At 45.4% G+C, this 18832-nt stretch overlaps 1 protein-coding gene across 4 annotated transcripts in view; it reads left to right on the forward strand.

Moving 5' to 3' along the window:
• The window catches only part of SIAE (sialic acid acetylesterase), a 36285-nt gene that overhangs the window by 13115 nt on the left and 4338 nt on the right, over positions 1-18832 (forward strand). For 2 of the 4 annotated variants that reach the window (XM_043874294.1, XM_043874275.1), the window contains exons 3-7: positions 97-272; positions 8575-8713; positions 12522-12699; positions 14337-14446; positions 15188-15321. In XM_043874294.1, the coding sequence (XP_043730229.1) occupies positions 97-272; positions 8575-8713; positions 12522-12699; positions 14337-14446; positions 15188-15321 (737 nt within the window). The remainder of the gene's footprint in view (positions 1-96; positions 273-8574; positions 8714-12521; positions 12700-14336; positions 14447-15187; positions 15322-18832) is intronic. The other 2 variants (XM_043874304.1, XM_043874285.1) reach the window with 1 other exon arrangement.

Genomic DNA, 18832 nt, shown 5'->3' on the forward strand with positions numbered 1-18832 from the left:
GAATTGCCACAAATAAGTCTGATGCATGACTCTGGGCTTCAGTTTCATTTTGGTGGCTTGGTTCATTAATTCCTTGGAGCCGTGTTATTATTTCAGCAGACTCTAACACCTGGACGGTGGTACTGGATCCCATGAAGCCTGGTGGACCTTACGAAGTGATGGCACAGCAGACTCTTGGGAGGATAAACTTCACCCAGAGAGTTCATGATGTCTTGTTTGGAGACGTCTGGCTTTGCAGTGGGCAAAGTAACATGAAGATGACAGTTTCACAGGTAATTTGCAAAGTCTCAGTGATAATAATGTTGATGATGAAGAAGAAAAAGAAGGAAGAGGAAAGGGGCGAGGAGGAGAAGGAGGTAGAAGCCAAGATCTGTTCTAAGTGCTTTCTCTGCATATGCTAATTAATTCGGTTTAACAACTTCATAGGGTGAATACTTATAAGACATGCATATCTCACAGATGAGGACACTGGCCCAGCTGAGGTTAGGCTCCTGCCTAAGGTCACAGCATAACTGTGGAGCCAGGATGTGAATGTGACCCCAGATCTGGCTTTGTTAGTCATGGCCAGTATGCTGTCAGTGGGAGGGGCGCTCCTTTCTCACCTTCCTGGGCTAAAGGCAGAAGCTAGACAGTATCTGATGGTAACCGAGATTTAATAGCAAATCGAGGGCCATGTAGCTTACTCTTCTTTTTGAATGGTCTTAGAAGATGAGCTTCTGGAAACAGCCTACGAGATCAAAACAATTAGATTTTGTTTTGATGTTGAGCGGCTAACACACTCTGTCTTTTGTTGCCATGGAGATTTAAAAATTGAGACTGAATGTTGGCTTTGCCTCTTACTAGTTGTATGGCTTGGAGCAAATCACTTGGTGTTTATGAAACTTTGCTTTTAAAACATGTTTTTAAAAACTGTGGTTAAAATGAATATAACATAATGTTTATCATTTTAACTGTTGGTAAGTGTACAGTTCAGCAGCATTAAATATATTCCCAATGCTTTGTGTATGCAGTCACCACTATCTGTCCCCAGAACTTTATCATCCATCTCTAACGTTTACTTCGTACCCGTTAAACAATAAATCCCCCTTTCTCCTTCCTCCTGCCACTGGTAACCTCTATCTTGCTTTCTCCCTCTGAATTTGCCTCTTGGTACCTCCTAGAAGTGGAATCATACAATAGTTGTTCTTCTGTATCTGACTTATCTTTCTAAGGATCATGCTTTCAAGGTCCATGCATGTAGTATATATCAAACTTTTGTCCCTTTTTATGGCTGACTTGTATTCCATTGTATAGACCACATTTTGTTTATCTATTCACCTGTGGATGAACACCTGGGTAGTTTCCACCTTTTGGTTATTGTGAGCGGTGTTCATAGCAATATTAAATCAATGCTATGAACATTGATTTACAGATAATCGGTTTCAGTTCCTGCTTTCAGTTCTTTTGGATATATGCCTATGAATGGAATTGCTGGGTTAGTTCTATATTTAACTTTTGAGGACCCGTTGAACCATTTTCCACAGTGGCTGTTCCATTTTACATTCCTACTAGCAATGCACAAAGGTTCTAATTGCCTTGCATCCTCACTGACAGGTATTGGGTTCCATTCTGATTATAGCCACATTAGTAGGCAAGAAGTGGTATCCTAATATGGTTTTGATTTGCATTTCTCTAACTACTAGTGATGTTGAGTATTACTTCATGTACTTATTAGCCATTTGTATGTCTTATTTGGAAAAATGTTTATTTAGCCCTTTTGCCCATTTTTAAATTGGGTTGCTTTTTGTTAAATTGTAGCAATTATTTATATCTTCTAGGTATTACTTGCTTGTCAGATGCATGATTTGTAAATATTTTGTCTCATTCTCTGGTTTGTCATTTCAGTTTTTGAGGGTGTCCTTTGATACATAAAAGTTCTCAATTTTTATGAAGTTCAGTTGATCTGTGTTTTCTTTTGTTGTTGTTGTTCAGTTGATCTGTGTTGTCTTTTGTTGGTATCATCTTCTTGATACTGTTGCCAAGTCAAGTGACATGAAGATTTTTCCAGTGTTTCTTCTGAGAATACTTTAGTTTTAACTGTTAAGTTTAGGTCTTTGAGTCTTTTTGATCACTTTTTTATATATAGTGTAAGGTGAGGGTCTAACTTCATTCTTTTGCTAGTGGATATCCAGTTCTCCCAGCACCAACTGTTGAAAAGACGGTTCTTCCCCTACTGAATGGTTTTGGCACTTTTTTTCAGAAATTCATTTGGCTATATATATGAGGATTTATTTCTTGGCTTTTTAGTCTATTCCATTGGTCTCTATATCTCTCCTTATGGCAGTACCATACTGGTTGAATTACTGTAGCTTTGTAGTAAGTTTCAAAGTTGGGACATGTAAGTCTCCTCCAAGAATTTCTTTTGTTAGTGTCAATTTTTCTCTGTTTTAGTCTTGGCCTTGTAGATTAATTTTTTCTTAAATTTTGAAAACTAGCATTTTTTTCTCCCTTATTGTAGCTATAGAGAGGTTTCACTAGGCTCTGTTTAAGCCTGATAGAAGATCAGGAGGAAGAGCACTGTAGGGGCTCCCAGGTAGGGATGGGCATACTCAGTAAACAGAAAATCAAGTGCAAACAGGGGGAATGCCAGCCTCTCGAAATGTTGTCAGTGAGGAAACTCAACTTGAAGTGTTCCTACCTCCATTGCTATTAGAGCAGTGAGTGAGTCTGACACGTAATGAGTGAGTCTCTTAAGTGAAGCAGGATAAAGAGGACATCAAAAGGGCTTCCCTGGTGGTCCAGTGGTTGAGGATCTGCTGCCACTGCAGGGGCCACGAGTTGGATCCCTGGTCTGGGATCCCACATGCTGTGGATCAGCTAAGCCCGTGAGCCACAACAGGGGAGCTTGTACTCGAGGTCCCAAGAGCCTCAGCTGACTTTAGCCACTTGCCCTAAAGCCCATTCTCAAGAGAAGCCACCACAGTGATAAGCCCACACACCACATACACGCTACTAGAGAGTAGTCCCTGCTCTCCACAACTAGAGAAAGCCCGTGCACAGCAATGAAGACCCAGTGCAGCCAAACATAAATTAAAAAAAATTTTTTTAAAGAAAAGGACATTGAAAAAGTCATGAAGGAAGCAAGCTTCTTTATTGTTTACTGGTACTCTAGCAAGACAAGAGTGATAGAACAGAAGCGTTGGGGCTCTGAGATTTCTTTCTGGAAACAACTCTGCTTTCTGATTTAACACAAAAACAGTCTAGAATAAAGGGAGTGGATTTCTGGATAGAGTGGGATGGTGTTTTTGCTTTTGGGCCTCAGAATTGTCCTTCTTTTGTTTAGTGCAAGCTATCTGATTTAAAAATAAAAGTAAGGGAAACCATTGCTGTTTCATTTATATTAGGATCAGGGCTGGACAGTAGCAAGTTCATAGTTACATTTAAAGTTTACCAGCTTAAAACACTGCTGAGAGATTAGAACATATTTTTTTTACTCCCTTTCAGACCTCCAGAGAAATTCATGTGAATTAAGTCCTTTGACACATTTGAAATTAGGGTTGATTTTCTTTGCTTGTCTTTATTATCTGATTTTTCTATAAGAGTATGAAATAATTGTAATTTTTAAGACAAAGTTATAAAAACAAGAAACTGATATTCACTTAACTGATACCTTAAATATAAAAGGTTCAATTTATAATAAAGAGGCACATTATATAAATAATAATCTTAGGAATAAACAGTTTAATTTGCATTAGGGATCAGAACTAATATGTTTATACTTTGACATGCACTTATATTTGTTTCCATTAATAGGTTAAGATCTTGAAAAGATTATTATCTTCCCTAGTAGCTCTTTCTCTAAAACTCAGTTCCTCAAGTTGATTTTTATTTTCTTGCCTTTTTTTTTTACCATCTACTTCTTCATTTTTGAGGGATATTTAAGTTTGAGTTTTAAAAAAACTCTACAACTAGACCATGATCTCAATTAATCTTTTAAAAAAATGTGCAAAATTGAGCCCTTACACATATTTAAGATCTCTTGTTTTCCTTCTGTAGCTTCTGCCCCTTCTGGCTTCATTTTTTAAAAAAACCAGTTAATAATTAATGCTTTTAAAAATATTCTACTTTGGACATATCTATTTCCTTTCATTATTAGTTTTCTAATTTAAAAATCTAAATTCTTGCATTTATGTCTTCCTAACCAATATTTTACTTAGTCTTGCTTTATATCCTGTTTAAATATATGGAAACCCTTTTAATTTAAATGTTTATTAAATTGGACTTAACTGGGCTCCATTTTAACATCAGTGAATAGAAGCAAAATTAAAGTTTCATCTCTTGATAGAAAGCATGGTTTTATATAGAAGTGGGATTGCTGTTAACTCATTAAGGAAAACAGTATTTTCCTTAATGCTTTAATTGCAGTTCCCTGTTTGCACAGAGAGGCATGGACCAGATCTGTTTGTATCTGCACAGTCAGGTTCTCAACTGCACTCTGTGCCAGGGGATCTCATCCCATTTTCTGTCAAGCTAAGTCACAGTTTGATTGTTAAGACTGAACACATTTTTTCTGCCTGGAATTTACTCTTAAGCATCTTCTATATCAAACTAAGGCTATAAGCTCTGAGATACAGGAAAATAGAAAAAAGATTCCATCTGAAAAAGCCAAGTGTTAATTTTGTTTGTTTTAAAATCACGCGCTTAGTCTGCAAGACAGCATTTTAGGTGCTGACAGTACCAAAAGCCAGATTTTCTAGTTTCTTAACACTCTGTAGAACTTTGTTTTTGGATCATAAAGATGCTTGACATGACTCCTCCCTTATTCATTTTCCTCCCTTCCCCTGAAGACTCCCAACACACACACACACACACACACACACACACACACACAGACACAGACACACAGACACACACACACAGACACACACACACACACACACACACACAGTGCCTCTCTCTTTCCCCTTCTCTCCCTCCGTGTGACATTTCTGGGGAGACAAAATTTCCAGTATAACCAACCACTCTTCACAGTCAAATGAAGGAAATGGCAGATTGTGTGCCCATCTTGTTGTTAGGGTAAAGTGGAATTTTAAAATCGAGTGTTATTTATAACACCGAGTGAGATGTTTATAAATGGAGGAAAGTCTAAATGCTCATCTGTCACCTTCTAAGTCAGGGTACATCTTAAGACTTGGCTATTTCTAGTTAGGCTCAGAAGAAGATGGCCAGTGTTCGATGGGAAACCCGGTTTTCCGTATCTCGGCAGTCCCCACATTCCTGCTCTACAAATTGGGAAATTAAAATCCAGAAGAGAAGGGCTGGTGCCACAGTACAATGAAAGATTCCCAGGAGGTATGATGACTGGCTTATTTATAGTTATTCTCTCATCTTTTAATCTGCTGTGTTGTAATGTGGTAGAAGGTAAGGTGGCGCCTCTCTGGTGGTTGCATGGTAAAGAACCCGCCTGCCAAGGTAGGAGACACGGATTCAGTCCCTAGGTCGGAAGGATCTCCTGGGGAAGGGAGCAACCCACTCCAGTGTTCCTACCTAGGAAACACCAGGGACAGGGGAACCTGGTGTGGGCTACCAGTCCACGGGGCCGCAAAGAGTTAGACATGACTGAGTGACTGACACCCTCACTTCAAAAGCTGGTATTATTTTGTAAACTATTATTATACATGATAATTACACAGCCCATCACTGCCCTTCGGACACAACCGAGTGACTGAGCACACACCACACACCCACGCACACACACATGTGCCTTGCTCCCCTGTGCAGACCCCATGCCATGACTCTCTGAGGAAATAGATTCTTGACGTTTCTTCATTAATTCAAGAATGTGGTGTAAAGGTTACAAAATGAACACTGGCGAGCAGCTGCTTTGATGGTGAACCGTGGGTCCCCAGAGAGGTGGAGGGCTCTCCCCATCACTGCAGCCTTAATGACTTCAAATACCTTGGTCTTCATTTACATCCTCATTTCAATACTTGGTAGGAAAATAATTATACCGAGGTGTTTGATGAGATGAAATTTGATCTCAGCAGATGGAGGAAGGCTTCCCCTTTCATCAGCAGGGAAACCAAGTGTCATTTAAATGAAAATCTTCCTGAAATCTCTTTATTCCTAAGTTTGCTGCCAATATCCCCGAGGAAATGCTTCCATCAAAAGATGGCTTGGTGAGACCTACTGTAAGCACAGGGAACTCTCTGCTCAGTGTTAGGAGGCTGCCTAGATGGGAGAGGAGTTTGGGGGAGAATGGATACATGTATATGCATGGCTGAGTCCAGTGGCTCTGTTCGCCTGAAGGTACCACAACATTGTTCCTGAATCAGCTATACCCCAATACAAAATACAAAGTTTTTTTCTTTTGTTTTTTTTTTAAAGGCTGGTGATTCTGGGAAAGGATACCCATTTCAGAAGTAATTGTCATCAGGTCCAGCAACAATTCTCCCCACCCCCATTTTTTGCTAACACTTTCTGTGGCTTTTGAGTTTTGGCTTGAAATACCGCACACATGTGAGTTTGAAAATGGAAGTTTTCCAGCCAGAGCTTTGGATTCAGTTCCGTGTGTGCTGGTAACAATAGGGGACGATGCCACCCCCTCCCCCAGCTCAGCTGGCCTTGCCGATCTCTGGAGTGTTAGCAACGGGTCACCGCGCCACCTCCCGAGCTGGCCCTGAAGTTCCCAGTCGGTGCGGAAGCTGGTGTGGGTGGAGGGAGCGAAAGCAGTTTCATCCTCCGTTTCCATGGAAGCAGCATACGATCCTCAGAGCTCAGTGCTGAACTGAATTTCAAGGGAGGTGACTTTTTACAGGTACTTGCCGCTGAAAAATAACTTCCCTGCCAAAATATACTGAGTGCATTAGCCTGTTCTTCGTCTTCAGTGTTTATTCTGCATGAAACTTGCCAGGCAAGATCCAGAAGGAGCAAGCCTGGACTTCTGTGGAATTTTCCTGAGACCGTGTGCAGAAGCCCAGTGACCCTGGCAGCCCGGAGCCACGTCACCCGGGGAGCGCTGCAAGCTGCGGCTCCGACTGGGACCAAAGGGCCGTTGCCTTTGCATCTGGCCGGCTTATTGGCCACAGCAGGCTCAGTGGCAAGTCAAAAGGCGATTCCAGGGGCCGCGCATCTCAATGCCATGCTCTGTGGGGGCACTGCGGCTGCTCCTGCCCGCTGGGCCGCAGGGCCAGCTGTATTCTCTGCGGTGGGCGGGAGGGAAGGCGAGCCAGCTGCACACCCCGTGGCCAGCGGCCAGTGGAGAGCGGCCCGGCCTCCCGCGGCCTCCACAGTCTTGCCTCAGCTGGAGCTCTGGTTCCCTGAGGCCAATGATAACTGGCCTTCTTGAGGCTCCTATTAGGCCTTTGTTTTGGGACGACCAGACTGTCCAGAGGGGTGGAGAGGAGACTAGTAAAAACAAACACTCATTAAAAAGCCAAACAATATTTTTATGACACATTCTTTTTTATTTTTTTAAAAATTTTTAATTGGAGGATAATTGCTTTAAATGTTGTGTCTGCTGTTGCACAAGGAGAATTGCCTGTAAGTATACTTACATCCCCTCCCTTTTGAGGCTGCCCCTTCCATCCCACCCATCTAGGTCATCACAGAGCACCGAGCTAAGCGCCCCGTGCCGGACAGCAGCTTCCCACCAGGTACCTGTTTTACACATGGTGGTGTAAATGCTACTCTCTCAATTCATCCTCCTCCACCCCATTTTTTAAAAAAATAAAAACATGCCTACTCAACGATCAGGATTGAAGGAAATAGTACTTAAGTGTGAGCCCTGAGAGGAAAGATGCTTGATAGGTAAACAAAGAAACCCTTAGGTGTAGCACACAGATTCATGTCCAGAGGAACCCTAAGCCAGTCCTGTCACATTCTTGGCAGCTGGTGAGGTTTCATCCAGTGGTTTGGGAAAAAATGATGTGCCTTTGGATAGACCCTTCTCTTTTTCTGGTTTCTTGGGACTGATCTCAATAATCACCCTGAACCCCACCTTCCAAACTTCTGGGCCTGCTGTGCTTTTCTTGGGCAATTTTCCAGGACTGAGATGAGAAGATAAGTGTGTTGAGGCTGATTTCAGGATGTTTCAGGCTTTCAAAAATCGTTTCTCAATTGTGTTTCTTTTTAATACACATCCCTTATGGGGTATGGATTACATAAACCTACCTCTCCATGGCCTTTTTGGCTTCATTTTTTTTTCAAAGAAGATAATGCCATGGCTTTAATGGATACTTTTTCTGAATAGAAGTATTTTACTTTCAAGGTGTTGATCTTTTTTAGCCCAAACCCACTCACAGCTCCTCTCATCCAATACAGACTTGTCCTTGAGATTGCAGATGTCATGGTGTTCCCACCTTCTTTGAGGATATGACTTATCATAGTGTCTGTGGGTCAAAGTGGATCCAGGCGATCTGGACCAGCCCATCATCGGTTTCGATTATGCATTCGGTTTCTGTATCCTGAAGGTGCAGAAGGAGCTGCAGGCGGGGGTGGGGGTGGGTGGGTGCAGTAGCATTTATGAGGGGGCAGCAGCAGCATCAACCATCCACTTGGTTGGCGGAAGAAATGACGTCCCTGCTTCTTTTCCAGGTATTTAATGCCACAGGCGAGCTATCGAACACGGCTGCCTATCAGTCTGTCCGCATCCTCTCCGTGTCTTCCACCCAGGCTCAGCAGGAACTGGAGGACCTCGCCAAGGTTGACCTGCGATGGTCCAAGCCCACCTCGAGTAAGTGATGGCTGGAGCACATGCCAGCTCCTCTGTGAGTGGTCGGTGCCCTGTGTGGCATCTGTGAGCCTGAATTGGGTTCTGTTGTGTCTGTCAGAATTTGCTCATCCTTTTACTCATTTCTTATTGACCTCCCCACCCCGCTGGTTCTTGGTGGCTCAGTGGTAAAGAATCTGCTTGCAATGTAGGAGATGCAGGTTCGATCCCTGGGACAGGAAGATCCCCTGGAGTAGAAAATGACAACCCACTCCAGTATTCTTAGGTGGGAAATCCCATGGACAGAGGAGCCTGATGGGCTACAGTCCATGGGGTCGCAAGAGTCAGACATGACTGAGCAACCGAACCACCACCACCCACTTCCTGATGGTACTCGTTTCATGCGTTCCTTCCCAGGACTCCACAGTGAATCTTGCCCCCTTGCTCTGAGCAGATGGCGCTTCCTCCAGCTTCATCGGCCTCAAGGAAGCCACTCAGCACAAACTCCACCAGCATCTCCTCAGCGCCCGACGTTCTCCTCTCCTCTTTCTTCCTCCTTTTCTGTGTCTGAACACAGCTGACTGTTTCCCTCAAGGCTGCCTCTGACTCAGGCTCTTACCTTCTCCAGGGCCTGCTCTTCACTGTTTACCCCACCGTCCAGCCTGCAGGGAACCTTTACTCCAGGCTGCTCTGCTCAGGTCTCTGTTCTAGGTCCCGAGGGTGCTGCTGTGATCAGGACCCAGTCCCCCACCCTCAGGGCATCACTTATCTTTAAGGAAACCAGGCGAAGCTGAGCAAAACACACCCCTTTCTCCTGGAACCGCTCCTGTCTCCTTTGCTTTGTTAAACCTTCTTAGAACATCTTTCCATTCTTTTCACTGCCTTCCTGCATGTGCACTCTTTGTTGTTGTTCATTCTCTAAGTCGCGTCTGACTCTGCGTCCCTATGGACTGCAGCACGCCTGGCTTCCCTGCCCTTCACCATCTCCCAGAGTTTGCTCAGACTTATGTTCATTGAGTTCGTGATGCCGTCCAGCCATCTCATCCTCTGTTGTTCCTACTCTTTAACCATTTATGATCTGGCTGCTGTGTCCAGGTCAACAACTGGTTCCCCCAAGGTTTCCACTGTTCTTCTGTGATGTGCTCTGGACAGCCCGTGGCGTCGGCTCTGCTGACTGCTGCTCCTAGAAGCTGCCCCTCCCTCTGAGCTTGTGAGGTGCTTCCTCTCCCTCATGCTCCCTCTCTGTCTGCACCGTGCCTGTTTCTTTGCTTTCTCCAATCCCTTCCTCCTGAAGGGAGGTCCCTTGTGCTGTTTATAGTCCCTTTTTTCACCTGTACGTGCTTTACCTTGGTAACCTCAGTTACTCCTACATTTTCAAGTATTCATTCATTCAGCAAATATCTGGGTGCCTTTTGCATGCTCGGCGCTATCCTAAGTGCTGGGGGTGATAGCAGAGAATAAAGCAGGCAGGCACGCCTGGTCTCTTGGATGGAGCTTACAGTCTAGTGGGAGAGTACAGAAAATGAATAAGAAAATTAGTAAGTTATAAACGAAGTATTGTACTATTCAGTACCACACTGTCTGAACTTTCCCTTTAAGAACTCAGGAACTGAATAGATTTGGGTAAAAATTTTTTAATGAATCCTTTGGTCTAGGAACTCTTCCTGCATGTCCTCCAAAACTCAGGAATCAATTAGATTCGGATAAGGTATTATACCTTGCTATCGGTTCCCTTTCAGTCTCTGAACTCAGAGACTCGAATGTTTGAACATCAAGGGATAGGTTAGATGGTGGTACATGCTGAGAAATAAGTTACATAAAATACTTATCTAGGGCAGGGGCAGTACTGCTGGGGCTGGGGTGGGCTGGTGGTTTCTCTCTGAAAGAGTGGCCGTGGAGGTCCCACCTGAGAAAGGCAGCATTTCCGTAATAACTTGACAGAGGTGAGGCCACCCAGGTGTCTGGGGAAGAGCCTGGTAGTTGACCTACTGTCCTCATGTCTCTGACTGCGGTTGGGAAAGGTCTCTGATTTTTTTTTTTTTTGGCTGTGCTGGGTATTCACTGCAGCACACAGGCTTCTCTACTTTGGCTCATGGGCTTAGTTGCTCTGTGGCACGTGGGATCTCAGTTCCCCAACCCAGGGATCGAACCCACGTCCCCTGTGTTGCAAGGTAGATTCTCAACCACTGGACCACCAGGGAAGTCCCCAGGGTCTCTGATTTTTAAAGACTCTTATGTTGAGCTTGGACCTCTCTGGATAATTCAGGACAGTCGCCCCCTCTTCAGGTCCTTACTCTCGAAACATCTGTGATGTCCCTTTAGCCACATACGGTTCACTCACAGGGTCCAGGCCTTAGACTGGAGACACCTTTGCTCCCCACCACACATGATCATTCCCACGCCTTTCCAAGTGGTTTTCCACTTTCTTTACTCCAACCTCCCCTCCAGTTATCTCTTACACTATTCTCCTTCTGTAACTGATACTCTACTCAAATACTTGAGAAGCTTTCCAGTTCTGCATGTCTCTGTATGTATTGTTTCTTCTGCCCAGAATGCTAGCTCTGCTTACTGCACTCCTGTCTCCCAAGGTCTCCCCACCTTCCTCCCCTCCCTCTTAATTACCTTCTCCCTCTGCCTCCCCATCAGCGAATCCACCCTTATTCCAGCCACCACTGCCACCCAACACCAGCCCACAAACATTCACTGAGTCCGCACTGGGTCCCAGGTGCCGAGCATACAGAAATCCTAATGGTTTAGCGAGGTGAGGGAAAGCCCAGGCACAGAGCAGGACCAGAGCACAGGGAATGAGTCCGCCTTTCCTGGGCGTGTTCCGATCTGCCTTTCATTTGCTATTCTTTACTTTGCTGTTAGAACTCCTTAACCCACTTTTGTACTTCTTAAAGCACTAAACCATATTTTGCCATATATTTGACTCTGCTGAATATTTGTCTTATTCTGTAGGATAGAAGACCTCTGAAGAGAGGTTCCATGTCTTTCCTTTTCCTTTTCATTTATATATCACAATCATCTAGAAGTCCCTGGCACCTGGTAGGTACTCAGTCCATTTTAATTGATTTGAAACTGATTTTTAACTCCTTCTATCACACTTTCCATGTTTCGAGAGCCAGGAATGAGTTGTTTGGATCTTTCACGTGCCAAGGCAGTGACTTACACCTCGTGGTTCTTTCACAGCTGTTGGGTTGGGTTGATCCCACCAGTTGTGTGTGTGCCTGTTCCCTTGTTCAGCAGCCTTCTTCTGATGTGGAAATCACCCATTCTGGTCTATGTTGGTTCCTGGGCTGTATGAATGAATGAGCTCGATGGTGCTGAACTCGGAAATGCTGGTTTTGGTTTCTGTTGCTTTCCTTTTCGGCCAAACTCCCCATCACTTGTTTGTTCTTGTCTTCATTACCATGGCTATAAGCTTGGATATAAACCACCCAGAAAAAATATACCTTTCTTCTGGACATTCTCTGTGCTTGTTTGTCCCCTTCCACAGAGCTAAGTGGGGATGGATACTGGGTAAGAGTGTAGGTGGGGGTGGAATGGGGCCGGCAGCCTTTCTGCCCCTCACATGTTGCAGAGGGGTATCAATATTCCTAGGTTCTCAGGGCCCTGCACGTGGCGGGGAAGCCTCCTTGCCTGGCCAGAGAGCCTTTGGCTTTCTGCTAGCCAGCCAGCAGCCTCTCCGTCTTCTCCTGCTCTTGGAAAGTCTTAGAAAGGAATGCAAGGCCTGACCCACACCCAAGCTTCTCACCTAGGTCTACGCAGGAGCTCCAGGCAATGTCCACCTACTTTCCCCCTTACCGTCTCTGTCTGTTTCTCTGAACAGAAAACTTAGGCCACGGCAACTTCACGTACATGTCAGCAGTGTGCTGGCTCTTCGGGCGTTTCCTATATGACACCCTGCGGTATCCTGTGGGGCTGCTCTCCTCCTCGTGGAATGGGACACCCATTGAAGCCTGGTCGTCTAGAAGGTCCCTTGAAGCCTGTGGGGTCCCGAGGTCAGGGTAAGAAAGCGTCCTCCGGTCCAGGAGAAAGCCTGCCAGGAAATTCTGTGAGAGAGAAGGATCATGGTCTCCTTGGGGAAGTCGAATATGAGCTGAATGTACAGATATGTGTTAAATGTATGTGACTTATTCAGGTGTTATTTTCACTGTCATCACCACCACAGTCATTTGACAGTATGTCAAGAAGTAATTATGACCCTTTTCCTTAATAATAGGGATAGATAATTTTTTTTTAAGTTTTTTTTTTAAATTTATTTTTTTAATCAGATATTTTTAATTTTTGTATTGGGATATAGCTAGTTAACAGATACTATTGTGATGGCTTCAGGTAGACAGGAAAGGGACTCAGTATACATGTATCTGTTCTCCCCCAAACTCCCCTCCTGTCCAGGCTGCTTCTTAACATTGAGCCGAGTTCCTTGTGCTATGCTGTGCTGATTATCCATTTTAAATACAGCAGTGTGTATACATCCCAAACTCCCTAACTATCAATAGGGATAAGTTAATACTTAATAGAAGCTTTCTAAATGCCAGATACTGTCATAAGCACTTTATATAGTATTAACTCATTTAATGCAACACTCTCTTGAAGTGTAGGTCCTATTAACACATGAGGATAAAGGGACTAATTCGGAGAGAGGTTTGGTGACTTGCTTGGGAACACGACTAGTAAGTGATGGAGTCTGGTGTCAGTGCTCTTAACCGCTGTGAGAATAAACACAGTCTAACAGTTTGGAAGAACACGGTATCCATGTCATCAGAAAAGGGTATCGGAAGACTGATGGTGAAAGCACACTCAGGAAAAGCTGGATCAGGAAGAAGAGTGGGTCGGGGCACAGGGAGAGAAGAGGCTCGTTGATAACTTCTTGACGCTAATGTTGCCATAGAGATGGACAGTACGTGAGCTGCTTCCACAGAACTTGTCTCATCAGTTTTGGCAAGAGCATGCATTTGAGCTCCTGGTGTGTCTTGGGTAAAGGCCTGCCTGCTGGGGAGTAAAGTCATCCTGCTTTGAAACAGAAAGACTTACTCTCAGTAGAGGTGGAAGAATCTAAAGCCAGGCTTCCCAGACCTCAGGGGGCACGGCAGGGACAATACCAAGGGGCCATGCGGGTGCTCACACACCGCCACTCCAAGAGAAATTCACACAAGAATTCCACAGAGGCAACTTAGGGCCATGTTCCAAGTCATCAGAAAACGTGCCTTCTGACCTGGCCATCTCATTTCTGGGAATTTAGCTTAAGGAAATAATGAAGACTGTATGTAATGATTCAGCTCTCAGGAAGATAATCATGGCATTGCTTATAAAAGCAAAGAACTTAACCTCAGTGTCCATTCAGTGAGTGCTGGTTAAGCAAACTTTTTGCCTGTGTGATAGACTCATTAACACCTGCTCACTCTGCCCCCTGCCCCCGACCCTGGTCTCAATCCCTAGATGGAAACGGGGATGGTGCCACTGAACTCCCAGAGAGCCGACTGACACATGTTTTCATGGAAACAGAGTGGTTGACTTGAACTCTGAGCTGCTTTCATTAGGGGTTTGCCCCAAGTGAAGCTGGATAGATACCTAGCTCAGGGATGATTATGGGATCAGTCACTGGTTCTCTCCTGACACTTGTGTGTCTTCCTCATTTTAGGTCCATGCCATCTGACCTTCAGTTTGGTCCGAGTGCACACTCTGTTCTCTGGAATGCCATGATCCATCCACTCCGTAACATGACACTGAAGGGGGTGATATGGTACCAGGGTGAGTGTTCAGTTTCCTGGTTTTCCATTGTATCGTTAGCTGTTGCCACATAACAAACCACCCTGGAACTTAGTGACTGCAAACCCTTGTAATTTTATTTGGCTCCCTGGTCTTTGAGTTAGCAGGGCAGTGTTTCTGTCGGGGCTGCTCTGGCTCGTTTCTGCTGGGATCTCCTGTGTGTCTTTGGCAGCCTGGCAGGTTGTCTGGTGGCTGGATGGCCTAGGATGGCCTCTACCTCATGTCTGTTGGCTGGGGCTCCTGGTTCTCATGTGGCCTCTCGTCCTTCAACAAGCTGTGATAGTGATGGTTTATTGCTCAGTTGTATCTGGCTCCTTGTGACTCCATGTTGCTCACCAGGCTCCTCCATCCATGGGATTCTCCAGGCAAGAATACTGGAGTGGGTTGCCATTTCCTCCTCCAGGGCATCTTCCCGACCCAGGGATTGAACCCTGGTCTCCTGCATTGCAGGTGGATTCTTTACTGACTGAGCCACCATGGAAGATCTTCAGCAAGCTAGTTCAGCCTTATTTATCATTTACATGGCAGTGTCAGGCTTCCAAGTGTATGAAGAGAGAACAAACTCCAGAGCCCATTTGCTTTTGCAATCATGTTTGCTGATGGCCCATTGGCCAGAGCAAGCCCAAGGCCAGTCCAGGGGGACCTCAGGATAGAGGCTTGGGAACAATGTGGGGGCATCTTGCATCTACCCCAACTTCCTCTCACAGTTTGGACTGTTTTCAGGGGAGTCCAATGTAAACTTTAACAGGGACTTGTACAATTGTACATTCCCTCTGCTCATTGATGACTGGCGCCAGACCTTCCACGATGGCTCCCAGGGGCAGACGGAGCGCCTCTTCCCATTTGGATTTGTCCAGGTAGGTGCCGAGAGGAAGAGGGCTTGTGGGCTTTGGTGGGGGAGGTGCTGCTAAGACCTCTTCCCTGGAATCCATGTTCCTTTTTTTTTTCCCTCATCGCCTGCCTGCTGGTCAAAAACTGAACGTAGCTTAATCCATCTCAGCTCACTGACACGACAATTAAATCTTAAAATAATTAATAACTAACCAGTATTTGGGCTTCCCAGGTAGCTCAGTGGTAAAGAATCTGCCTGCAATGCAGGAGATGTTGGTTGGGTCAGGAATATCCCCTGGAGAAGGAAATGGCTAGCCACTCTAGTATTCTTACCTGGGAAATCCCATGGAGAGAGGAGCCTGGTGGGCTACAGTTCATGGGGTCACAAAGAGTCAGACACGACAGAAGCAGCTTAGCACGCACAAAACCAAGTTCTTGAGTGCCTCACCTCGCCTGTTCACATGACCCCTCCAGGACCTAGACGCCCTAGCGGGGCAGTAGTTCTGACTTTTCTGGAACATAGGAATTCAGCAAGTAAGGTGTGACAAAAACGAGGCCCACCTCACAGCATAGGCATGGTTTGAGTTGGACACCCCTGTCTGTAGGCGTCTGCCTCTGGTAGCCCACAGATACTTCCCTCTCACCATCCCCCCTGGCCTCCCCCCACCCCGTTCCTCTACCCTGCCCGAGTTCACAGGCCTTTTTTTGGGTATAAGATTTTTATAGACCTGCTTTCCACTTATAATTACTTTACAATCATTTCCTTTCTCCTTTCTTACATTTGTTTTGACTTTGAACGAGAATATTCTGCTCATTATTTTCAAAATAGCAACGCCTGTCACCACTTCTGTATTACTGTTGGTAGAAACTACATTTGGTGCTTGGAGGTACTTTTTTTGCCTCTCAGCCTGTGTACATGGTGGTTGGAATGTGACTTCAATCAACTCAGGCCAAAAATACGTTTAAGTGTTTATTATATGCCACAGACTGTGTGAGCTACTAGAAATATACAGCCGGAAGCAGAGAGACCTGCTCCTTGTCCCGAAGCCCTGGTTTAGCAGAAGTGCCTTAGCCTCGGGTGCCAGCTTTATCATCATCAACAGTATGTTGGGTGCTTGTGAAAAACTGGGACTGTAAATGTTTAACTTCAAAGGGAACTGTCAAATACAACAGTTTAATGGTTCTGAGCGTAGTCTGGGGATTTGAATCTCAGCTCTGGCACTTCCTTTGACTGTGTGATTTGGAGTAAGACATCAAACCTCTTTGTTATTTTAAGTGTTAAATGAGCTAGTCCATGTAAAGCTTGGCACAAGTGAGAAAATGCCCGTGTTTATTATTATTAATGAGAGAAGTCGGAAAATCTGGAGGGACAGTTGGTCTGTAAAGCAGGATGAATTGGCTTGACGAAAGGGCCGCATGTGAAACCATGGTGGCCGTAACTGGAGCATACAGTTAGAGGGGGGACGCGAGCTCTGTGGGGAGGGCAGGGCTACACCACGTGTCTGCGAGTTTAACACTGACGTGTGATCTGAGGCATGGGGAGAGAGAGGAGCCGGAGTTCAGGACCGGAGACCCTATTATTGTTGTTGTTCAGTTGCTAACTTGTGTCCAACTCTTTGTGACCGCATGGACTGCAGCACGCCAGGCTCCTCTGTCCTCCACTGTCTCCCGGAGTTTGCTCAAATTCAGGTCCATTGAGTCGGTTATGCCATCCAGCCATCTCATCCTCTGTGCTTTCTTCTCCTCCTACCTTCAATCTTTCCCAGCATCAGGATCTTTTCTAAAGAGTCAGCTCTTCACATCAGGTGGCCAGAGTATTGGAGCTTTAGCTTTAGCATCAGTCCTTCCAGAGACTATTCAGGGTTGATTTCCTTCAGGGTTGACTGGTTTGATCTTCTTGCAGTCTAAGGGGCTCTCGAGAGTCTCCCCCGGCACCACAGTTCAAAAGCATCAGTTCTTTGGCAGCCAGCCTTCTTTATGGTCCAGCTCTCATGACACGACTTACCAGAGTCTCGAGGGAGTATATGCTTTTTTTTTTTTTTTTTTTGTTACCAATTTATCTTATGAATCTCTTTCCTTTTATTTATTTATTTATTTTTTTAAATTTTTTTATTAGTTGGAGGCTAATTACTTCACAACATTTCAGTGGGTTTTGTCATACATTGATATGAATCAGCCATAGATTTACACTTAAGTATATGCTTTTTCCGAAGGATTTTGGAGGAACAGTGAACCAGACTACAAGCCACAGATGCTATTGTAAAATCCTGCAAATGCAGCCACTTTTTATATTCTTTGGCCGTGACATGCCTTCTTTAGCAGCAGTGTTTCTCCTAATCCCTGCAAGTTCCCTGCTTTATCTCAGGGAAAAAACCCAGGAATTTCCTGTGGGTGTAGAGTCTGCGGGCGCCCCCATGTGGTCAGTCTGTGGTAGTACAGCTGACGAAGTAGTGGGGAACGACTGCAGGAATTCTCAGCCAACTGCCATTTTGAAACAACTTCCTTGGCTTGAGTGGCTCTTGGTAGCATTTCTCCCTCAGTCCTTCAGGCTGGAACTGCCCCTAGACTCTTCCAGGGGGTTTTTGCAGGGATCCGCATCATGGCGCCCATTGGCGCACATGGCCCCACTTTCAGCCTTCTCTCTCGGGTGTTGTGTGGGAAGCAGCGGGGTTACTGTGGATCTTTTTATTGCCACTCTCTAGTTTTCATGACATTTCACTGCGAAGCTCCACCACCTTTTATCACTTCGTGTGTTAAGGCCAATTTGCATAGGAGAGTTTAATAAGAATCAGTGGTGGGGAAAATGTACTCTTTCTTTCAGTGGGAGAAACCACACGACCAGCTGGCAACAGGGCATGGCTGCTGGAACGTGCGAAGGACTGGGGTCTTTGATGAAGTCTGCTGTGTGCTCAAGGGTAGATGCTGAAGCTGAAGCTCCAATACTTTGGCCACCTGATGTGAAGAGCCGGCTCTTTGGAAAAGACCCTGATGGTGGAAAAGATTGAAGGCAAAAGGAGAAGGGGGTGATAGAGGATGAGATGGTTAGAAAGCATCACTGACTCAGTGGACATCAATTTGACCAAACTCTGGAAGATAGTGAAGGACAGAGGAGCCTGGTATGCTGCAGTCCATGGGGTTGCCAAGAGTCGGACACGACTTAGCAACAAGGGCAGAGTCCTCTCCACTTTCCTACAGAGCTTTGCCCTGTGTTGTACACAGATGTACAATAGGTCAGTGACCTACTGCTTTCCAACAGACGACCTCAGAATTTTGGGGCTTACAACAGCAGCCCCTGCGTTGGCTCCTCATTCCATGGGTTGGCCAGGCAGGGAGAGGTGGTCCCCCAGAGCGGCTCATCTCTGCTCTGGGACATTAGCCAGGCTTGCTCGTGTATCTGCAGTTGGAACTGAAGGATCCAGAATTCACGTGACTGGCCCCTCAGCTGGCAAGGCTGGGGCATGAACGCCTCTCTCCTCATGACCTTCCAGTTCCCAAGGCCGCTGTCTCCACACTTCTTCAGCAGGGTAGCGGCACTTC

Source organism: Cervus elaphus, chromosome 2, assembly GCF_910594005.1.
Source record: "Cervus elaphus chromosome 2, mCerEla1.1, whole genome shotgun sequence".
NCBI lineage: Eukaryota > Metazoa > Chordata > Mammalia > Artiodactyla > Cervidae > Cervus > Cervus elaphus.